Source organism: Cyclopterus lumpus, chromosome 19, assembly GCF_009769545.1.
Source record: "Cyclopterus lumpus isolate fCycLum1 chromosome 19, fCycLum1.pri, whole genome shotgun sequence".
Lineage (NCBI taxonomy): Eukaryota > Metazoa > Chordata > Actinopteri > Perciformes > Cyclopteridae > Cyclopterus > Cyclopterus lumpus.
In genome coordinates, this window is record NC_046984.1 from 9,879,140 (window position 1) to 9,899,391 (window position 20,252).

At 39.5% G+C, this 20,252-nt stretch overlaps 1 protein-coding gene across 1 annotated transcript in view; it reads right to left on the reverse strand.

The window, feature by feature from the left end:
- lrp2b (low density lipoprotein receptor-related protein 2b) overlaps positions 1–18,817 on the reverse strand; it is a 40,928-nt gene extending 22,111 nt beyond the window's left edge. Inside the window, exons 1-39 of the mRNA XM_034559312.1 lie at positions 18,751–18,817; positions 17,784–17,894; positions 17,448–17,570; positions 17,126–17,242; positions 16,804–16,914; positions 15,923–16,039; positions 15,286–15,402; positions 14,864–15,007; positions 14,053–14,169; positions 13,552–13,680; positions 13,118–13,287; positions 12,666–12,889; positions 12,125–12,331; positions 11,794–11,996; positions 11,323–11,463; positions 10,839–11,048; positions 10,467–10,659; positions 9,433–9,558; positions 9,195–9,325; positions 8,589–8,726; positions 8,061–8,339; positions 7,730–7,969; positions 7,473–7,595; positions 7,169–7,285; positions 6,521–6,898; positions 5,933–6,181; positions 5,394–5,602; positions 5,042–5,226; positions 4,635–4,863; positions 4,174–4,351; positions 3,580–3,708; positions 3,313–3,479; positions 2,924–3,067; positions 2,546–2,655; positions 1,837–2,014; positions 1,498–1,548; positions 1,326–1,455; positions 332–568; positions 38–229 (exon numbers count right to left, since the gene is read on the reverse strand). Coding sequence (XP_034415203.1) covers positions 38–229; positions 332–568; positions 1,326–1,455; positions 1,498–1,548; positions 1,837–2,014; positions 2,546–2,655; positions 2,924–3,067; positions 3,313–3,479; positions 3,580–3,708; positions 4,174–4,351; positions 4,635–4,863; positions 5,042–5,226; positions 5,394–5,602; positions 5,933–6,181; positions 6,521–6,898; positions 7,169–7,285; positions 7,473–7,595; positions 7,730–7,969; positions 8,061–8,339; positions 8,589–8,726; positions 9,195–9,325; positions 9,433–9,558; positions 10,467–10,659; positions 10,839–11,048; positions 11,323–11,463; positions 11,794–11,996; positions 12,125–12,331; positions 12,666–12,889; positions 13,118–13,287; positions 13,552–13,680; positions 14,053–14,169; positions 14,864–15,007; positions 15,286–15,402; positions 15,923–16,039; positions 16,804–16,914; positions 17,126–17,242; positions 17,448–17,570; positions 17,784–17,894; positions 18,751–18,817 — 6,421 coding nt within the window. The remainder of the gene's footprint in view (positions 1–37; positions 230–331; positions 569–1,325; positions 1,456–1,497; positions 1,549–1,836; positions 2,015–2,545; positions 2,656–2,923; positions 3,068–3,312; positions 3,480–3,579; positions 3,709–4,173; positions 4,352–4,634; positions 4,864–5,041; positions 5,227–5,393; positions 5,603–5,932; positions 6,182–6,520; positions 6,899–7,168; positions 7,286–7,472; positions 7,596–7,729; positions 7,970–8,060; positions 8,340–8,588; positions 8,727–9,194; positions 9,326–9,432; positions 9,559–10,466; positions 10,660–10,838; positions 11,049–11,322; positions 11,464–11,793; positions 11,997–12,124; positions 12,332–12,665; positions 12,890–13,117; positions 13,288–13,551; positions 13,681–14,052; positions 14,170–14,863; positions 15,008–15,285; positions 15,403–15,922; positions 16,040–16,803; positions 16,915–17,125; positions 17,243–17,447; positions 17,571–17,783; positions 17,895–18,750) is intronic.
- Positions 18,818–20,252: the final 1,435 nt, after the last annotated feature.

Consider the following 20,252-nt stretch of genomic DNA (forward strand, 5'->3'; position numbering starts at 1 on the left):
AATGGATGAATGACGGGAAGGTTGGATGGCTTCATACCCGCAACCCAGTCTACAGCAAGACCGTGGATGCCTCCTTTTCCAACGCCCGAGTTGAGGACGGTGCTGTAACGCCCGCCATCTGTTTTGGCCCTGAAGATGCCCTTGTATGAGGTGGAGGTGCTGTTGTCAGCCCAGTACACAAAGCCAGATTCAATATGGAGGTCCAACGTGCCCTTAATGGAGTAGGAAGCTGCAAAAAATGTAAATGCTAATTGTATCAACTGATAATTTGGTAAATTTACAGCCAACAATTTACAACACCATAATGCAGAACAACATTAAGCAAACATACTTCCACCGACAGGCACCATAGCCTCAGAGTGGTCAGAGCTGTTTATGTGGAAGCCACGGATGTACTTGGTAGCGGAGACAATTGCGAAAGATTCATACTGTTCACAGCGGGAGGCATCTTGAGACGGGTTGAAGCCTGTGGTGCAGGCACAGGTTTTTTGATTGCCTGGTTTGGGGAGACATAAGTGGGGACAACCCCCATTGTTGGAGCTGCAGGCGTTGGTGGTCCCGGCTGAAACTGAGGTGGGAGAGAGAAAGATATTGGTGAAATTTAACATTACTGGGTCATATGAGCCTATAGTACTGTGATGCTATCAACATTTAAATAAACATCTGAAGAAGGCAAGGAGGGTGCAGTTTTTCTAATCGTGTGTGAAATGTTTGACAGGTTCCAAATATTTTTGTGCTGTGCGGAAACAATTTCAATAGTATAATAAAAAGAATGTTTAATTTTGATCTAAACTGAAAAAGATTGGATTGAGGTTTAGCCCGATGCCACAAAAACCTTAACGTTTTTTATTTGCCGCCCTAAATTTTAGGGTCTGTAACTGTGTTTTGCTTAAGCAATATTAAAAAGGTTTTGTATTATTATAATTGCTATAATTATCATTATTATATGTTTGAAATGTGTGCATGTATGAAAATATATGTTGCACTATGAATATTCAGAAAAACGTGTCTGACTTTTTACTATGCACTATTGTGCACAGTTGTAATTAATAGACTAGAGCATTCAAAATATAATAATCCCTGTTTTTATCACTACCTATTCAACTTGTTATTTCTTCGTAATTAAATTAATAAAACAAAATATTCTTAAAATACACATGTGAAAGAAAAATACTTATGATGCTGTCCTTGAGGAGGACACAACTGCTCGCTTGCTCACTGGCAGTAATTATCTGTTGCATAATACAACAGTCCAGAAGAAAACACCATAAAAACTTAAGGACAGATATCTCTGCATTCAATTAAAAACAAGCAAGTCCACATACTGTCTCTGGCGTGCACTTTGAGGGCACGCAGACCAGACATCCTGCTCCTCATCACCAACATATTAGCACCGTTGTCCTTGTCCACCCTCTCAATAACCTCGTAGTCCAGGTCGGTGTAGTAGAGGTGGCTCTGGTAGACCGTCAGCCCCCATGGATGGGACAGGCCACTCACCAAAATCACCCGGGTTACTCCGTCCATGGTGCCACACTCAATCTGGAAAAATAAGGACGGAGAGCAAAGAGGACATGGTTAATGAAAGTACTTAAATCAGGACCAGTATGGAGTTGAAACTATGAGTAAATTAATAGCAGAAGAGTAACATGAGAACAAGGAGAACATGAATATAAATATATAAATTACTTGTTGAATAGTTTGACATTGAGTATTAAAAGGATAACCTTTTTCACAAATGGAAAGGTAAATAGAAATGAAAAAATAGCACTGAGATGTACAGTAAATGACAACATGTGTGTTCATAGTCTATATGTTGAGCAGGTATAGTGTACATACCACCCCTGAGCCCGCCACACCCCAGTACAGTTTCATGGTAGAGATGTCAGCGGCGATGAATCCTATGTTTGCCAGGTTGCCTGTGTAGAGGTTTATGGCGTTTCCTCCGTCCATGTCAGCACTGCCAACCTTTGGAGGAACTCCATTGTCTGACCCCTTGTCTGTCCAAAACAATTTCCTGTGAAAGGAAATATGTGAATATGAGAAACAAATGAAGAGTACCAAATTAATCAGTCATCATTCTGTTCTTATCAACAGTGTTTAAATTGATCTATGTGTAAATTCATTCAGAATATACAAAGAAAAAGGGATGCAGCTACTAGTGTCTTACTGTGTTACATATTACTGGTTTTGGATGGGTTGTTTATTGGAACATGATCGAGATGGAGATGTTGTGGCTGGAGAAATAAATCCTCCTAATTTCCAATTACGTGATCGTCTTTCAAACAATTATACCACTTTATCCTTGTCAGCCTGCTATTGTCTGCTTAATTAATGCTGTCTAGTTATTCAGGCCCTGGTCTATTGGTTCTGTCTTTCCAGTGCCAGTAAGAACGATCATACGAATGAACAACACATAAGTCATTTAAATGTTGGGCCGTTTCACACACAGAAACTGACAGAACGGATTTGTTCTTTCCATTGTTTTGCCCTTCCACTGAATAAAAGTCATAGAGCAAATGCTTCATTGGTTAAACAGAGGTTTTACCCCCGAGCTGGATCCAGGGCTATTCCAAAGGGCTCTCCTGTTCCCTCGGGTTTACCAGTGGAGGTGATGAGGGTCTTCCTGTAGTGCTGGTCTCCATCCACACGGATAACCTTGGTGAAGTGTACACTTTTATTTATTTGCACAATGGCGTTGCAAAAACTGAAATTAAGTGATACACTGAAAAAAATACATTTAAGGGAATACAAATTGATTGATTTAAGACCAGGAAGAAATCCGAGATACATCTGTAATGAATGTAATTGAGATTGAATGTGCGATAAGAAAACAGGGAGGGATTATTTTCAACACCACAGTATCCGCTCTGCCAGTTATCAAGAATCAACACTCATCATAATGTGTGTCTCAAAAGGTGCTTACCTCTATGGTTTTAACAGTAGGATTGGTGTAATACATTATTCGGCTTATCCAATCAAAAGCCAACCCAGACGGCGAGCCAATGAAAGCAGCTGGAGCAAACTCAGACCTGTTGGTACCGCTGGTTTTCACTTGCCAAATAGAACCCTGATACAAAATAGAGACGTAAAAGATAAACAAAAAACGATATCAATCAATATCAATATCATTAACTTACCATAAACCTCCATTTGATTGTGGAAATAACTCATGCAAGGCATTGAAAGCCTAAACTTGTACTTATCTTCTACGGGGATACCATTCACATGGGATAACATTTTCCACAGTACATCATTTACATAAATACATTGTATATCATCAATCATACAAGGTTCAAGTTAACCTCCACTCACAGTGCTCTGCACCCAATAGATGAACTGCTCTTGCTCGTCAAAGTCGATGTCCTGCCCCTGGCTGATGCCTGACACGGGGGCCATTGCATTGTTGGAAGGGTTAGCGGGGTCCAGAGGAATGCCAAAAATCACAGAATCTCTCACCACCATCAAGAAGGGAGTCTCATCTAGAATAGAATAGAGCACATGATAAAAGGTTCAATATTTTTTTCTTTTAAACCAAGGAGAGCACCGTAAAAAATAAAAGCTACTGTAACAAAAACTTACCTTTGACACATGTGCGTTTGTCAGCACTAAGCTTCCAGCCAGACTGGCAGTGGCAGGTGTAGTATCTGGGTCTCATGCCTGACAGCAGGCACAGTTGAGAACACAGGTGTTCTCTGCATGGGTTGATGGCTGAAAACAAAACCAGTGTCACCTTCAACCAGGCTTCAAATTACATTTGACATGTGTTTTCACATACTATTCAATTTGTCACAGTAAAATTATCATTTGCTGCAGCGAGTTTTTAAATACAGTTTGCTGTTTGGAGTAAATATTTCTGGCTTTTTTGTTTTAGATTTTCTGTTGATTACATTTAATTATTTGTGTCATTTTTTTTCTCTTCAGCTATGGCTTTAACTGTTGTTTATGCTGTCGGTGCACTTGTATTCCTTAAATACATTAACATGTAGTTTGCATAACTTTAGGAGCTTGCTTTCAAAAAGATCTACGATTGGCCAATTATCTCTAACAATTCTAGAGAGCTTAAGTTATGCTCCCTGATTACAAATTAGACAAGCTTCCTACACTGCATCGTTTCAGTAGATTTCAAAAATGTTAATGTATGCAAGTAAGATGTCCAGTTTAACTGGAGGTTACCTATGGGCTGTTTGATGGGATGGTCCATAACAATGCCCATAGGCTGATAGACATTGTTCATCAAAGTGGTGATGTTACCACCATGGAACTTGTTCGTCCTCATCACTTTTCTGGTGTAGCGCTCCGACCAGTAGATGTTGTCCTCAAAGATGGTCATTCCGTGTGGGTGCTGGAGAACCTGGTGTGAGGTGCATAGGGAAGGTGTTTTTCATTTATTTGACGGAACCAAACTTATTTAAGAAAGTAAACAACTGTCAGTTCTTAGTCGATTACAATTTAAATATAGTCCCAAAACAGCGATAATAATCTCTGACATGACAACTACTTCTGACAAGCGGTACATTTTTCTTCATGAACTAAAACAAGAATCAATTGTTGTCGTCCAGTCTGATTTGATCAATGATTTTGCGTCATGAGTGACAAAAACAATTCTCAAACGAACTGAAACAAACTAAACCTACCACGTCACTTGCCATGACCTGATGGCGGTTATTGCCATCATAGTCACAGTAGTCAATATATTTGAGGTAGGCATCAGCAAAATAGACCCTGCGGGTGGTGTAGTCCAGGGCCAGGCCGTTTGGCCAGTAGAGCTTGGTGCTGACAATGACTTGTCTCATGATTCCATCCATGTTTGCCCGCTCAATCCTGGGGTTCTGACCCCAGTCTGACCAGAACATTAGGTTGGTGCTGAAAGGGATGACAGTGTGATAAGTACATGTGATATCAATGTCTTGTGACTTGCTGTTTAGGAGCACAAAGGTGAAGTATAAAGTCTAAACCTAAAATCAAAAAGATAGCAATGTAATATCAAATTAAAAAACATCTAAATGCCGATGTCAGTTAGTCCCAAAGAGTCTCTACTTACTAGTTACGGGGATCTAAAACTAGTCCGCGGGGGCTGGTGACATTCTTGGTGAGGAGGACTTTCCGAAAGCGACCGTCCAGAGTGGAGACCTCAATGTTTTCCATGACAGAGTCGGTCCAATAAAGGTTCCGACCCACCCAGTCCACAGCTATACTTTCTGGTACCATCAAACCAGTGGAGAACACCTAGAACAATTACACATTGAACTGAGAATATTGCCCAGTTTGATTTAGATATGTAGGTCTTTGTGTTGATGTGAAGCAGCGATGTTTGAACTCTACTCTTCAGAGAAACTTTGGTACCAGTGGTGGAAATCTCTCTCTCTCTCTCTCTTTGCAATAAGTTCTCTTACTTCCCGTCTGTCGGTGCCGTTCTGGTAGGCACTCCATATCTTCTTCTGCGAGGCATCGGCCCAGTAGATTCTGGAAGTTATGCGATCAAAGTCCACGGTGACGATGCTTGAACCACTGATCACTGGTCGCATCTGGGGGGGTCTCATGTTGATCCGGTTGGCGATGATCTGGCTTCGCTTGGCAACCAGAAGAACAGCTGCTAGTGGGTCTAAGGACAGAACAAATAACTTGTTCCCTTCCAGCATCTCATCTAAGGTGCATCTTTGTGAATAATTGAAAATACAAATACTACACACAAAGAAAAGTGTAAATTAATAGTAGTTTGTTTGAATGGATGTAATAACATTGTTAGTTGCTTTAAGTTGCTGTATATGCTGCATTTAGTTATTGTACTTTGACTTTATTTGTTTTGTAGCACTGAGCATTTAACAGATGGATTTGCATCCAATAACATAAACCCTGCAGAAAAATATAGGTATTACATAAATTCAGCATTGTTTAATTGCAATGTTTTTGGAATGTAATGTTTGTTGCTCACCTGCAGCTTTGCAGGTGCGCTCATCAGGCTCCAGGAGGTAACCATATGAGCAGTAGCACCTGAACCTCCCTCTCTCGTTGAAGCACTGCTGGCTGCAGAAACCTGGGATCAGACACTCGTTGATGTCCTCACAGGTCTTGGAATCGTTGAGGAGCTGAAATCCTGCAGGACAGGTGCACTGAGCCCCAAATGGTCCTTGGACACAGCCGTTGCTGCAGCCACCGTTGTTCAGTGCACAGTCGTCTTGGCCTTCATGAAATTACAGTGAGTCAGTATAATGCATTCATTAGGCATCATGCTGTGATTGTTGTTGTTTTTTTGCTTTAAAATCGGGTTATTTCAATGGTGTTTGTCTTTATGCTTTTATTCTCAATATATTGTGTTGCATTTGTGCAAATATCCTACAGTCCTCTACATTTCTACTTTAACAGCAGTCTAAGATTTTATAACATGTTGTATTATTTTTTGATTGTTCAAATCACTCTTGAGGATTCATATCACTCTTACATACTATACAACAGCACCATTCGGTTAATTCCGTTTTTGAAGGGATACTTGATAGGAATGCATGATATTTAAAAAACTCACTGCAGATCGGTGACTCATCTGCTCCATTGGGACAGTCCCTCTGGCCATTGCACACCTTGTCCAGCTCAATGCAAAGCTGGTCGGTGGGGCACTGCCACTGTCCCGAGGGGCAACTAAATGGAGGGGTTGGGCAGTTCTGTTCATCACTCATGTCCCGGCAGTCGTTGTCGCCGTCACACAACCAGCCTGCCGGGATGCAGAGCTGGTTGGTACATTGGAAAGAGTTTGGTCGGCAGGTGACAGGTGGGCAGGAGTTGTGTTCGTCTGATCCATCCTCACAGTCTGGGTGGCCATCACACTCCCACTCATCTGGTATGCAGAAACCATCTGCCTGGCACTGGAACTCGTTATTGTGGCAGAGGCCAGGACTTCGAGTGGCTAGAGGATGGAGGAGCAACACATTTTTATTTTTCTAAAACTGCTTTCTCAGAAAAAATTACAGTTACTTACCAACAGGAAACTGAAACACTGAACATAAAGACAGAGATGTAAAATTAACTATTCAGTTCAAAATTAATTTCCTATCTGAATGAATAATATCAACAATAAAGCTGACATAATTTCAAGTGGTGCAATTAGTCATAATTACATCACTAGTAAACACAATTATTATATTTGTTATAACGTCAGTTAGGGTTGCAAGCTTACGACAGTCTCTTTCATCAGAATGGTCCCTGCAGTCAAACACTCCGTCACACCTATATCTTGAATGGACACACTGGTCCGCACTGGCACAGGCAAACTCATAGGAGGCACAGGAAAACTCTTAAGGTGGAAAGGAGAAATTAAGAGGCAAGAGATAATTAAACTGAAATATCAAAACAAAAACAAAAAAGGTATTTCAGACCCCAAAAATGAATCTTTGTGGATCAATAAGTTGTTCTATCTTACATAACTCATTCCCATTAATAAAACAGTACATAACCAATATTAAAGTCATAGTGATTCCTACCACAGTTTTTCTCATCAGAGCCATCCAGACAGTCCTGGTCTCCATCACACACGTAGGAGTTGTGGATGCAGCGGTGGTCGGGACACAGGAAGTAGGCAGGAGGGCAAGTAGTGATGGTTGAATCTGTCAATCACAGATACTGCTTATTTAACTAAATGTTTTGACATCACATTGACCAATTAATATTTGTTTGCCCAACTCAGAAGTAAACTCACATCACATAAGTGACTGAGCTAAAAATGGACAGTCCTACTTACTGCAGTTGTGTTCATCGGAGCCATCGCCACAGTCGTTGTCACCGTCACACACCCATATTTTAGAGATACACCTATTGTTATCACAGGTAAAGTAGCTAGCGGCACAGGTGGTAGGGAGACGAGTGGGACAGTTCAATTCATCTGAACCGTCGCCGCAGTCGTCCACGCCATCACAACGCCAACTGGACATGATGCAGTGTTTGTTGTTGCAGGTGAACGCTCGTGGAGAGCAAGTTGCTCCTGGTAAAGACACATGAGGCAGGCAGATGGATTAATAATTTCCTTCCACTACTCCTCCAACATGTTTGTATTTCATATTTCATACATTTACCTGTATCAGTGCAGTTGGCCTCATCCGTCTTATCTATGCAATCAGCAATTCCATCACAGCGGTAAGAGTTGGGCCGACAGCGTCCTTCATCACACTCAAAAGCGAATTCTCCACAGTTGTTGTCAGGTGGGGGAACAGAATCGTCCTTGATACAGTCCCTCTGATTGGCCTGAAGTTTCATGCCGTAGGGACAGCCGCACACTCGACTGAAGGCGGGAGTCGGGAAACAGAAGTGGCTGCAGCGTCCATTGGACACCAGATTGCAGCGGCTAGTGAATGCTGTCAGAAGGATGATGAAAAAGCAGTTGGCGGGTTTCTGAATTATAATATCTAGCTGTCTCACTCACACACAACTATATTTAATATTCTGGTATCAGAATGTCTGGTATCAGAATGTGACAAGTATATCATTCTCTTCTTTTCTAGCTCCCTTTTGTCACTGCTCTTCTTGCCTACTGGGAGTCAACTCCTCTTGGTCCTGTTTAGTCGTACACAATCTGCAGATTCCAATGATGTGTGTGAACTTACTGCTGTGGAGGTCGGCTGTGTAGGCCTTGATGTTCATGATGCCCGTGATTCCTTGTCTGATCATAATGTTACCTCCTCCATCCCTCTTCCTCATCTCGAATACTGCTCTGGTCCTTGTATCAGACACATACAGGTAGTCTATAACAATAGATGGTTTAGCATTTTAACAAAGACTAGCACAGGTATTAAAAAAAATCCATATTCACAAAATATTAGGGATGCACTGAATGCCATTTTTTATATTCAAAGCTTATATTGAGGTTTTCGAATGGAACTTTGAAACACGAGTAGAGGATATTGATACTCGCAGTGAACCATTGCAGAATAAATATAGGAGGAACACTGATAAATGTGATAAATGTAACATTATCTTTATCTGCAGAATTACCGGGTTTAAACAGAAGGCAACTAGAAATGCACAGTTTTGGTCTGAATGCAAACATTTCCACAAATAAGGGAGCTCAGGAATCTTTAAAGGTATATGATGTGTGTCAAAGCTGAAGATAAACCTCTATAATACCAAATACAATTGGAATTATATTGTGCATGTATATTATAGGTTTACTAGAATAAGTGTGAGTAATGAGGAGAGACCAAAAGACCCACCTGAATAAATTGTTAGAGAATAGGGTTGAGTTATCTGGCCAATGTTAGTAAACGTCTGTCTGTTCTGTCCTTGTATGCTAATGTGACCAATCTGGTCCAATTGGGAATCCACCCAATACAGCCTGTCCATCCTGTTGAAGACCAATCACAAGCAATCAGCCGGTGAATATAAACATACATTCTTTTATTCCTTGAAAAAGCCTGACAATTGTTCTTTTTAGGTCATCGCGGTGCTTACACAAAGTCAACAGAAAGCCCATATGGCCATCCCAGTGTTGTGTTGACCAGAGGAACAGCATTGCTGCCATCAGTGAAGCTTCTCATGATGACAGCTGGCCGGTACCAGTCAGACCAAAACAAGAAGCTGTGGATTAACGAGATACACAAGAGCACAGATCTGTTTAGTGTCAATCAAAAATACAATATAATGAAATCAGTTAACCTTGATGTCATTCAATGTACTGTAACGTCAAGCCTGAAGTATTTTTTTCCCCCTGTAATTTGTCTGTAGAAAATAGAAGCAATTTACTAAATTACTGAACTTGAGTATTCCAGTAGATCACAATTAAAAAACATCAGTTTTTAAACTGATTTGGGAAGCTGTAGTTTAGGAGCTGTTGGGGGTCATACACTAATAGGATGATCGGCAGTTCAATCTCCTGCTTCTCCAATCCACTTGATGAAGACTGTGCCATTGTGTGTGTGTGTGTGTGTGTGTGTGTGTGTGTGTGTGTGTGTGTGTGTGTGTGAGAAATGTTGAGATTAAATCCTGGTGAGCAGGTGGCTCCTCATATGGCCGCCTCTGCCATCAGTGTATGAATGGGTGTGAATGGGTGAATGTTGACATGCAAGTCCGTTTACCATTTACAAAGTCAAAGATACTGAAAATACTGCATAAGCAGGATATTATTGCCATAATTAAGCCTAGTTGATACTCGTCGTAATGAAGCAGGCACGAGGTGATCATAAGACTGTTCCAAAAAAACCTCATAAAAGCACTATTTACAAGTCATGGGATTATAAAAAGAATGACAGTTCTCTTTTAAATGCTTTAAAAACCGGAGTAAATATTTAGCCAGCCCAGTCATATAGTTTACGGGATATTTAATCTTTCTTTATAATGCATGTAATATTTAACTTATTTCTCTACAGGGCTTGTACAAAGGCAATACAGTAATGGTGTGCATTGTATTAATTCCGTTGCTGTCCCTGAAACCTGAAATCTCCTCTCCCACTCTCAAGTACTTACACATTATAAATCAAAGCACTCACCCAGCACTGGGGTGCACTGCAATTCCTTTTGGGTTCCTTAATCCTGTCACAATGTCTCGCCTGGACTTGTCTGGGACTCTGAAGGCCACCACCGTCTTGTAGGTGCTTGTTGTCCAAAACAAGACTTTTGAGGTCCAGTCGTAAGCCATGGCGTCAATCGTTCCCACTCTGTAGCCTGTCAAAATCTGTTGGACTGAGAATGGAGTAAATCAATACCATGATGTGTGACACACAGGATTAAGAATAGAGCTTTGAAAGAAAGGATGTAATACAATGTTTTTTTCTATAACAGAAACAAAAAATATTGTACATGTGATCTCACTTGGAGCCCTTGTAATGGTGCCTTATAAAAGAAATATAATACAAACTCACCAGTGCCATTGAGGTTCGACTTATAGACGAGGCCTCTGTACCTGTCGTTGTAGAACAGGGCTTCCTCATTGCCGTCAAACTCCACAGCAGAGCCAGAGAAAGACGTCCCGAGCCCTGAGAGGGGCAGGGTGATGTCCTCCTGGAGGGATACATTCAGTGGGATTCCTCGCACCCCGAGAGAGGTGGCCAACAACAAGTAGTCCTTCACCTCTGTTCAAAGAGAGGTAAGTCAAAACAATGGGGATATTATATTAATATCATTGTAGCTGTTAATAGTGTCAGGTTCAGGTTCATTATGGCTTACATTATATGCAAACCTACAAGTAATTCAAACATTTGTATTATATATATGAAATAATCATTTTGGTAATCACCAAGTAGGGATATGTTATTTTCATTTTTGAAATATTTGAACAATATAATTTCATTGCTAATTTCATGATTTTACAGCAGAGCATTTTGCCCTCAATAAAAGGAAACTTACTAAAGCAAGTCTGACGGTCAGGCTGCAGGTCATAACCATGACGACACTTGCAGCGGAAGCCCAGACCATCATTGTCGGAGCGGTGACTCAATACACAAATCTGCTGACAACGACCATTGTGTCTGCCACAAGGGTTCATCACTGAAAGACATGTACTTATTTTATGACAGCACTGTTGTTGTTCATATTGGAGTATAAACATAACAAAATATATTTGTATGTAATTCTATCACATATAATCGTATATGTCTATGAGTCTATTGTTAAAAGAAAAGAAAGAACTGGTTGGATTTTCTGTCCACCATTATTCGAAATAATTATTTACAGAGCAATGACAGGAAAACTACAAAGGGAACGCAAATAAAAGTTAAGAAGGAAAACATTTATTAATCTATGCTAGCAGAAGAAAACACTGGGAAATCTCTGACCACTGAACTCTAATCTAACGTGTTATAGGTTGGAAGTGCGTACCAACAGGTTGCTGGGCAGCATGTGACACTACAACATGGCCCGGTCGCTTTGCGGTACGATAGAGGAGTGCTGGATTGCTGCCGTTGAACCGGTTGGCTCTCACCACACCCATCTTGGTCCAGTCAGTGAAGAATACATGGTTTTCAAACACAGCAATTCCAAAAGGATATGGAGCCTGGGTTCCACCATTAAGGACTATTTTCCTGGGACACAACAACACCTCAGAATGACCATCAAGGACAGCGTCATTGTTTCCCTTTCTCGCTTAAAGTTATTCTACAAATAGAGAGACATCTTTAAAGACTGACAACATTTTCAGTGCAACCTTTACCTGTCCAAACCGCTGTAGGTGACGGTCTCCACTGTGTCAAAGTGGCTGTCGGACCAGTAAACCCTCTGGGTGACAATGTCTAGGGTAATCCCTGTTGGAGTGCCAAGTCTGATCTTCACCAGCTCTACACGATTACTGCCATCCATGAAGGCACGTTCAAGCTTCATATGCTGATTAGCAACCCCCTTGTCTGTGAAGAACATGTAGCTGCAAACAAATGAAAAATAGAGATGTAAAGAGATTCTATAGAAGCTACCAGATATAAAACACATTGTTATAATAGAATCATAGAGTTCTTTAACAGGATTCTTTTGAAATCTTGTAGAATTGAATTACTGTATTTTACCATAAATAACTTTGAACTGATCTGCGTAAATGATAATGACAACGACTAAACACATAATCTTTGGCAAATGAGCAGACTTTGGTATTTACCAGGATTTACCATATTGCATTATCTACGTTTCCATACTTACATACTTTTTTACAGAGCATTACTTTATTAAAATTAGATGTTATTCACATGAGCATTTATACCCACCCCACTGTAGGGTCCAGGACGAGGCCATGGGGAGTTTGCAGGTTTTCAGCCATCAGCGTGACCCGATTATCTCCATCAAAGTTGCACATGTCGATTCGCTCCATCGTGGCCTCCAAGACATAAAGTTTGAAGTTGATCCAATCAACAGCGAGGTTCTGGACACTTTGAACCGCAGTCGTCAGAACCTCCTTAATGTTACCCCCATTGTAGTTGGCAGAGTACACCTGGCAAAAGGATTTAAGGGTTTAGGACTGGTGGTTTTTTCTGCATGTAAGCTGCTCTAACACAGCTTCCCAGAGGCTGAACAGAAAATATTGCTGCTGAACTATAGTGGTACAGTTCCAAAACACAAGTAGCTGGTGTTTTTCAATCATTTAAAAAAAAAGAAGCAGTACAAAAGTTGAGGGGAATGAATACCGTCATCACAAAAGGTCCCTGTGATCCAGACTGACCTTTTTGGTATTTGTATCACTCCAGAAGACGGTGTCACTGTGCCAGTGATATGCCACCCCGACAGCATATCCTTTGCCCTGCGATGGCACCAGAGTTCTGACAAAGCGTCCGTGTATGTCAGCCATCATCACATCACCACCATTGGTGAAAATGAGCTGTGGCATTCCAGCTGGAAAACACCAAAAAAAGTGAATTTATTTAAAAAATGTATGGCCATCTTAGATATTTGATAGAATTATGCATATTTTAGGAAACCAAGTATATAATAGATATTGTCTCTTATCTTTCTGAGCAACACACCAGAGATTGCATTGTCACTTTAAAGTATTTTCTACTTATCTATTTCATGTTAATCTTTAACACAAACCCACAAATGATGTAGCAGCAGATACATATCGTATGATGTATCTGTGTGATGTATGAGTCCATGTACCTGACACATTGGCTTTGCAGACATGACCCTGCTCCAAGAAGTATCCATCAGCACAGCTACAGTGGTGTGTCCCAGGACGATCTTCACACAGCTGGTCACAGATCCCCCATATTTGACAGTCATTATAGTCTAGGCAATAAAATAAACAGCCATTTTTTATGTTATAGGCATTAGGGTAAGGAGCTATACCAATAATTTGCAACCAGAGTACGGCGAAAATAAGCAAGTCATTTTAACTCTTTAAAACTGACTCATGTTAAAAGCCAAGACTAAAAGACTGAGACTATTTGACCAAAAGCTCTATTCTGAAACTCACCACTAAAGGTCTGGGATCATTTGTGAGTAAAAAATAATGATACAAAAGTTTTTTAAAAAAAAGTAATCCAACTCCATCAATTGTCCCATTCTTACTAAGTATTGCTTTGTTGCTTCACTACAGGACACTTTCAAAGAATATATATTATGTTTTCAAGAAAACACAATATGATATATGGCACTCACCTACACAGGAACGGCTGTCATTGGCGACAGTGAAACCATCAGGGCAGTAGCAAGCACCTCCCTGAGGAGACAGGTGACAGAGAAACTCGCAACTCAAGGCGGAGCACTGCTCCAGGCCTGTGAATGAAAATCATGTAAATCAACATCGTGATCTCATCTAGGATGCAATGTATGTTTTTATTATTTGGGATTATCATTTACACAGCTGCCAGAACATCAGTATCAGTATTGTGACCAGCATTATAGCTATCACCAACTGAGCCAGGAGGCCATCATTTTTAACCTTAAGAAAATGACCGAATAAAGGTTAATCTTAAACCAGGTGTGGGTGTGAAGGCAGTAATAAGGAAGGCTTAAGTATCACATAGCAGTCTCAACAGCTGACTTCTGACAAACATTCATGAGAACAATAAACTTTAATGTCTAAAACTCGTGCACTAAATTCATAACATGTGCAAGTGCTGCATCTGTGGGATGCTCTACATGCGACCAGAAGTAATAAAACAGTAATTCAGTTTTAATTTTCCTGATCAAGCTATCTTCCCCATAGACTTCTAATTATAAAGCAAGGAATATCTGTCTGCCCGCCCGTCTATCTATGTTGTGTCCTTCACATATCTCAAGACATCCAATTGACTTCACAGTTTGAAGAAGTATTGCTGGGACCCCATTGAGTGCTCTGTCCAGTTTGGTGCAATTTGGATTTGCGACACGTTCATTATTATAAACTTTTAATAAGAAAAGCAAACAGAGCCCTGTGCAGCAGCGGGGGCCGTGGTTTCAGGGCTGTGTGGACATCTGTGTGACTTACTGCAGGTTTTCTGTGCTGTGGAGTTGGTCTCATCTGTTCCTCCAGGACAGTCAGGTTTGCTGTCACACACTTTGCCCACTGGTATACATACTGTCGACCCTGGGCATCCCCACTCACCAGGGTAGCAGTCTCGAGAGTTACTATCTAAAAACCACAAAAACACATATTATGAAGTAGAAACATTTCCACATGCTATTCTTTAAGTTATGCAAAATGCAGTTTTCTTTTTTTTTAGACTAGTCTTTACACGTTCAAGTTTCCTGCTGGCATGCTTTTCAAAATAAGTAATTCCATTAATTTCAAGAATTCATTTGTTACTTGTTTCTCATAGTGTTTTCAACATTTATGAATGAAATATACCAACACGACTCACTCGTGTGCATTGTTTCGATAACAACTGTTAATGTTTAACGTTTTCTCACCACATCCTCTCTCATCACTGTAGTCCCCACAGTCATTGAAATGGTCACACACCCAGCGCTGAGGAATACAACGGCCACTGGAACATGTGAACTCACTGCCACTACAGCTCTGGTACACTTAAGAGTAAATAGATAGGAATCTGATTTAATCTGATTTTCCACACAAAAAACTATAGAATATCATTTTGTATTATGGACATTTTATATTTGTGATTATTATTATATAGCTCCTGGGGATGACAATCAAATTGGCCATAAAAACACAATAATACATTAATAGATAAGCATTGTTTGCTGGCCATTGTTTGCTGTACATGTACAACAGAAAGGTATAACATTATTTTGGATTGTCATATTGACATAAACATGTGTAAATCTATTCAGAATAATGAGCAGTGTGTCCTCTAAATAGAAATAACTGTTGTCCATCTTTATACATCCACAGTGACTAAAAACAGGGCCATATCTTACTTTTGATGTTACAATTAATAAATATGTTTGAATAGTTTCAATATGCAATAACTAGATACTGTACTCCATTGGATGTGAAAATAAGAAAACACTGAATTTGGTTTCAGACAAAAGGAGAAAACACAATCAACTTTAAAATTAAAATGTTAAGTCACATCATCCTTACCACAGCCTTCCTCATCACTGTTGTCTCCACAGTCATTCCAGTGGTCACACACAAAGGAATGTGGGATGCAGTGGCCATTTACACACTGATACTGGTGGATGGGACAGTGCTGTGTAGCTGAGAATTAAACACAGACCGAAATCAGAAGAGGTCACATTTTCAGTGAAACAACACTTGAAACAACTACGGGCTGAAGCGACTGTAGACCATGTATCAGTGTCACAATGAAACAATAAAAAGCACAAAGGGTGATGTTAATGTTATGGTTGAGCTTTAACTTTAGTAACGATAATGTAGCTAGCTAACGTTAAGGTTAGACTATTCTTGTTACCATAAATGTATGTGAAAAATAAAACCGCATAAGAGGTACGCATTGAACAAATAGATAGACATGATATGGCGATTTTCAACGCTAGTTTGTGCCCCTAATCCGCACTGATCATTGACGTTAGCTAGCTAGCTGACGATACAGTCAAATTAATGTTACGTGTCAAAAGATAGACAAAACCGTTTATAAAAACATAAAAGCGAACCCAAAAAAGTACAATTGTTTGACAACACTTACAGCTGCTATTCCCAGATTTAGCTAGCTAACTTTAACCAAACAAAGATGGCGGTGGGAAGTGACATTCTCCCTCCTACCTTGTACCACATATTCAATCAGATTGATTGTACAACTCAAGAAAAATGTGAATTGTGATACAGAATAAAATGGAAAATAATGAATACAATATACAAACAAAATTATCTATTCATTTTTAACCTAATGCAATAAGAAAATAGCTTCCAGGAAACATTATGTGATAGGCTGTGGTCCAAGTATGTGTGACCTATTGTCCATATTTAAACAATGTGGCTTGCTCTAAGTTTCTTCTACTCACTGCAGTTGAATTCATCAGAGCCATCTCGGCAGTCCTGCAGTCCGTTGCAGTGCTGAGGGTGTTCGTAACAGGCCCCATTGGCACACGTCTTCTCAGTGCAATGTGGATAGTCTGCAAAAAAAAGTGTATTCATTAAAAGAACGATACATTTCCTTGGCAATAATACTAATAAAATGATCCATACCAAAACAACTTATTATAGATAGTAAAGGTATGCAAAAAAAAGGGGGGCGGGGACTATGTGACATACATCTGTATTGTGAATTCATGACTGACATCAAAGTACAGAGCCTCAGGTTTACTCTAGATGTAAAAGTCTTACTGCAGTTGTTCTCATCAGAGTTGTCCACGCAGTCCTTTACATGGTCACATTTGTATTTGTCGGGGACACACTGGCCCTCCTGGCAGGTGAACTGGTCTGGGCTGCAGGTCCGTCCATCTGAACCAAGAGCATGCGAGTGAGTCAAAATGCATGAAAGGGCTCTCAATTTGGAATATAAAATTACAAAATGCTTCGAGGGCAGTTTATTAGAAGTCAAATTTGTTTGTCTTGAATACTTATCTCACTCTGACATGGAAAGTCATGAACAAGTTTGTGTTTCTCTCATTGTTAACAACAGCTAATAAACAATCACGTTGCATACCGCAGGTTCTTCTTTCATCCGAACCATCGAGGCAGTCCTCCTCTCCGTCACAGACAAATCCCAAAGAGATGCATTCACTGCTCGTCACGCACTTAAATTCCTGCGAGGTGCATGATGGAGTTGCTGCCACAAATAACAAAACCATTGAAGAGTTAATAGCATGACTTTATGTTATGTACGACTGTTCTCTTTGTTGATTTTTTCCTGGCAAACTTTATTTCCCGGTTAACAGATTATTATACAGACAGAATTTATACAATCATTGGAAACACTGGGTTTTAAGAATGGTTTTGCTTGGTGCTATTTTTGTTTCCAAGGATTACGCGTAATACTCACGACAGTTCAGCTCATCTGAGTCATCTGTGCAGTCTTTAGTCCCATCACATCTCCAAGCTATGTTGATGCATTGTCCACTAGTGCACTGAAACTCCCCACTGCTACAACTTCCTGCACACACACACACACATACACACACACACACACACACACACACACACACACACACACACACACACACACGCAGAAGGATCATTCATCCTTTTATGTTAACACAGTTCATTAACACATTTAATATTTTAAGATACAATGTCAGATGTCCATGTTGCTGAAATGAAAAAGTGCTTTTTACAGTTTCCTGACAAATGAGTTACCATGTTTATGACAGCTGACACATTGTATGCAACATTTGAACTTTCAAACATGTGATTCGGCCATCAAAGGATAGTTAATTCTTCACTATGATTGAACAGGCCATTTCCATTATCTTGAAGTAGACAATCAACCATTTTATATATATAATTGAAGTTGGAAACAGCAGAGAGACGGCTACTTTGTATCACTTCTGCATTCATAACTTTTCAGTATTTTATAGTGTAATTTCGATTGCAGCACAATACAACATTTTTATTTTGTATTGTAAATGTATAACAAATGAAAACCTTGCAAATGCTATAAGAAGCTTATGTTTATACTTGAAACAACATTGTATTATTATCACAACATTTATATTTGTTATATCAATTGTTTAAGGTCATATAATTCCAATACATCTGATGATTTGTTTTTGTAATAATTTCTTGGTATGTCAAACTATTAATATGTCATAGAAGCAAAAATCTATTTGCATTTTTGCAACTCACAAATGAGCATCATTGTGAAAGATGAAATCCCTTAAAACTCAATATTACACTGTGATGATGCAAAAATACACACAACTGACCATTGTCAAGCATTTGTATTATTCTCTCATTACATAGCTTTAACATATTTGTGACTAGAAAACATATTGTAAGTGTACACATACCTTGAATAAGTTGAATTCCTTGGGACAGCAGTACAAGAAGCAGAATAAGAAGACCTTTAAGGCCCATCATTTAACTTCGGTATTAGTTTGGCAAAGTGTGTACACTCATGCTAAATCTGACTCTGTTAATAACCCTGGGGAAGATACTGCCTTTGGGACGGAGATGTATAACCCAGAGTAACCAGCAGAGCAATAATGTGACATGGAGGAATACAGCTTTTTATGGCTGGCTCCTTTACATAAATATCATCTAAGATTAACTTTTACCTGGAGGTTTGCTGTCTGCATCAGCAATAAAATTGAACCACACATTTTTGTGTAACACTGTGGCAGGAAGTTAACATGTCTGCAGCTAAAACCAGTGTTACTACACACTATATAGTTCCTGAGAACAGTATTAATAGGTGTTTTTCAGCTGCCTTTCATCAGTTCTTTAAATCCTATAAAGGGCCCTTAAGAACACAATGTATTAAAGTTGTAAGCGTTGTGTACACACAGGTAAATATAGTGTATATGGAAAGAAATGTGGTATGATGGGCATTTAAAGAATTAAAACCAAATACATTATTTCTGCAACAAATTGATTGTACTATTGAAAGGACATGTATAATTGCATACAGGTAAGGGGTTGGTTTTAATAATAAGTTGTAGATACTACTTTTATATTTTTTATATAAATGCGACATACAAACTTCTTTTGCACAACCACATGTTGTATCTTTCTCATTGCTTAATTTATTTTATTCAGATGTTTATGATCATGGTAAACATACATTCCACCCTGTTTAAAATGTCACGTTACTGAGATATTATCAGAGCTACATCAAACAAACTGCATATAGCAGCCTCTATTGGCTTCTTTATTACATGTTATAATGTGTGACCTTGTGACGAGCTACAGTTAAAGCATAATAACATTTGGTTATATATATATATATATATATTTATATATATATATATATATATATATATATAGAGAGAGAGAGAGAGAGAGAGAGAGAGAGAGAGAGAGAGAGAGAGTTGAGAGAGAGAGAGAGAGGGATATTCTATATATTCTATCTGCTCTGGCAAGGGGTATATCAACAATTCAACAAATCAGATGTTAACTTCTTACAACACAAATTCGGTGGTGTTCCCAGACACTGAGGCTTAAAATTGTGTGTTGTACTGAGAAATATCTCTTGTTGCATGTTACTGAGAAATGGTTTGTTCCAATGCTTTGAAAACTGACACTCTTGATATGCTTTTAACTCAAGTACCCTGATTACTGTAGATTAAGGTTGTTCTTGAGATAGACTTGGACGATTCAGTGATTTAAGAAAAAAACAGCATTTGGTCAAACAAAATATGTTTGGACAAAGAGACACTCTGAATGTCTACTTCTTTAAAGCATTGTCCCTTCTTATGGACTATATGCCATTAAAAATGTAATCTGCAGATAAACACATTGGTCAACCTGAGGCACCTCACGCCCGTGGACGCACAAACCAGAATGCATCACA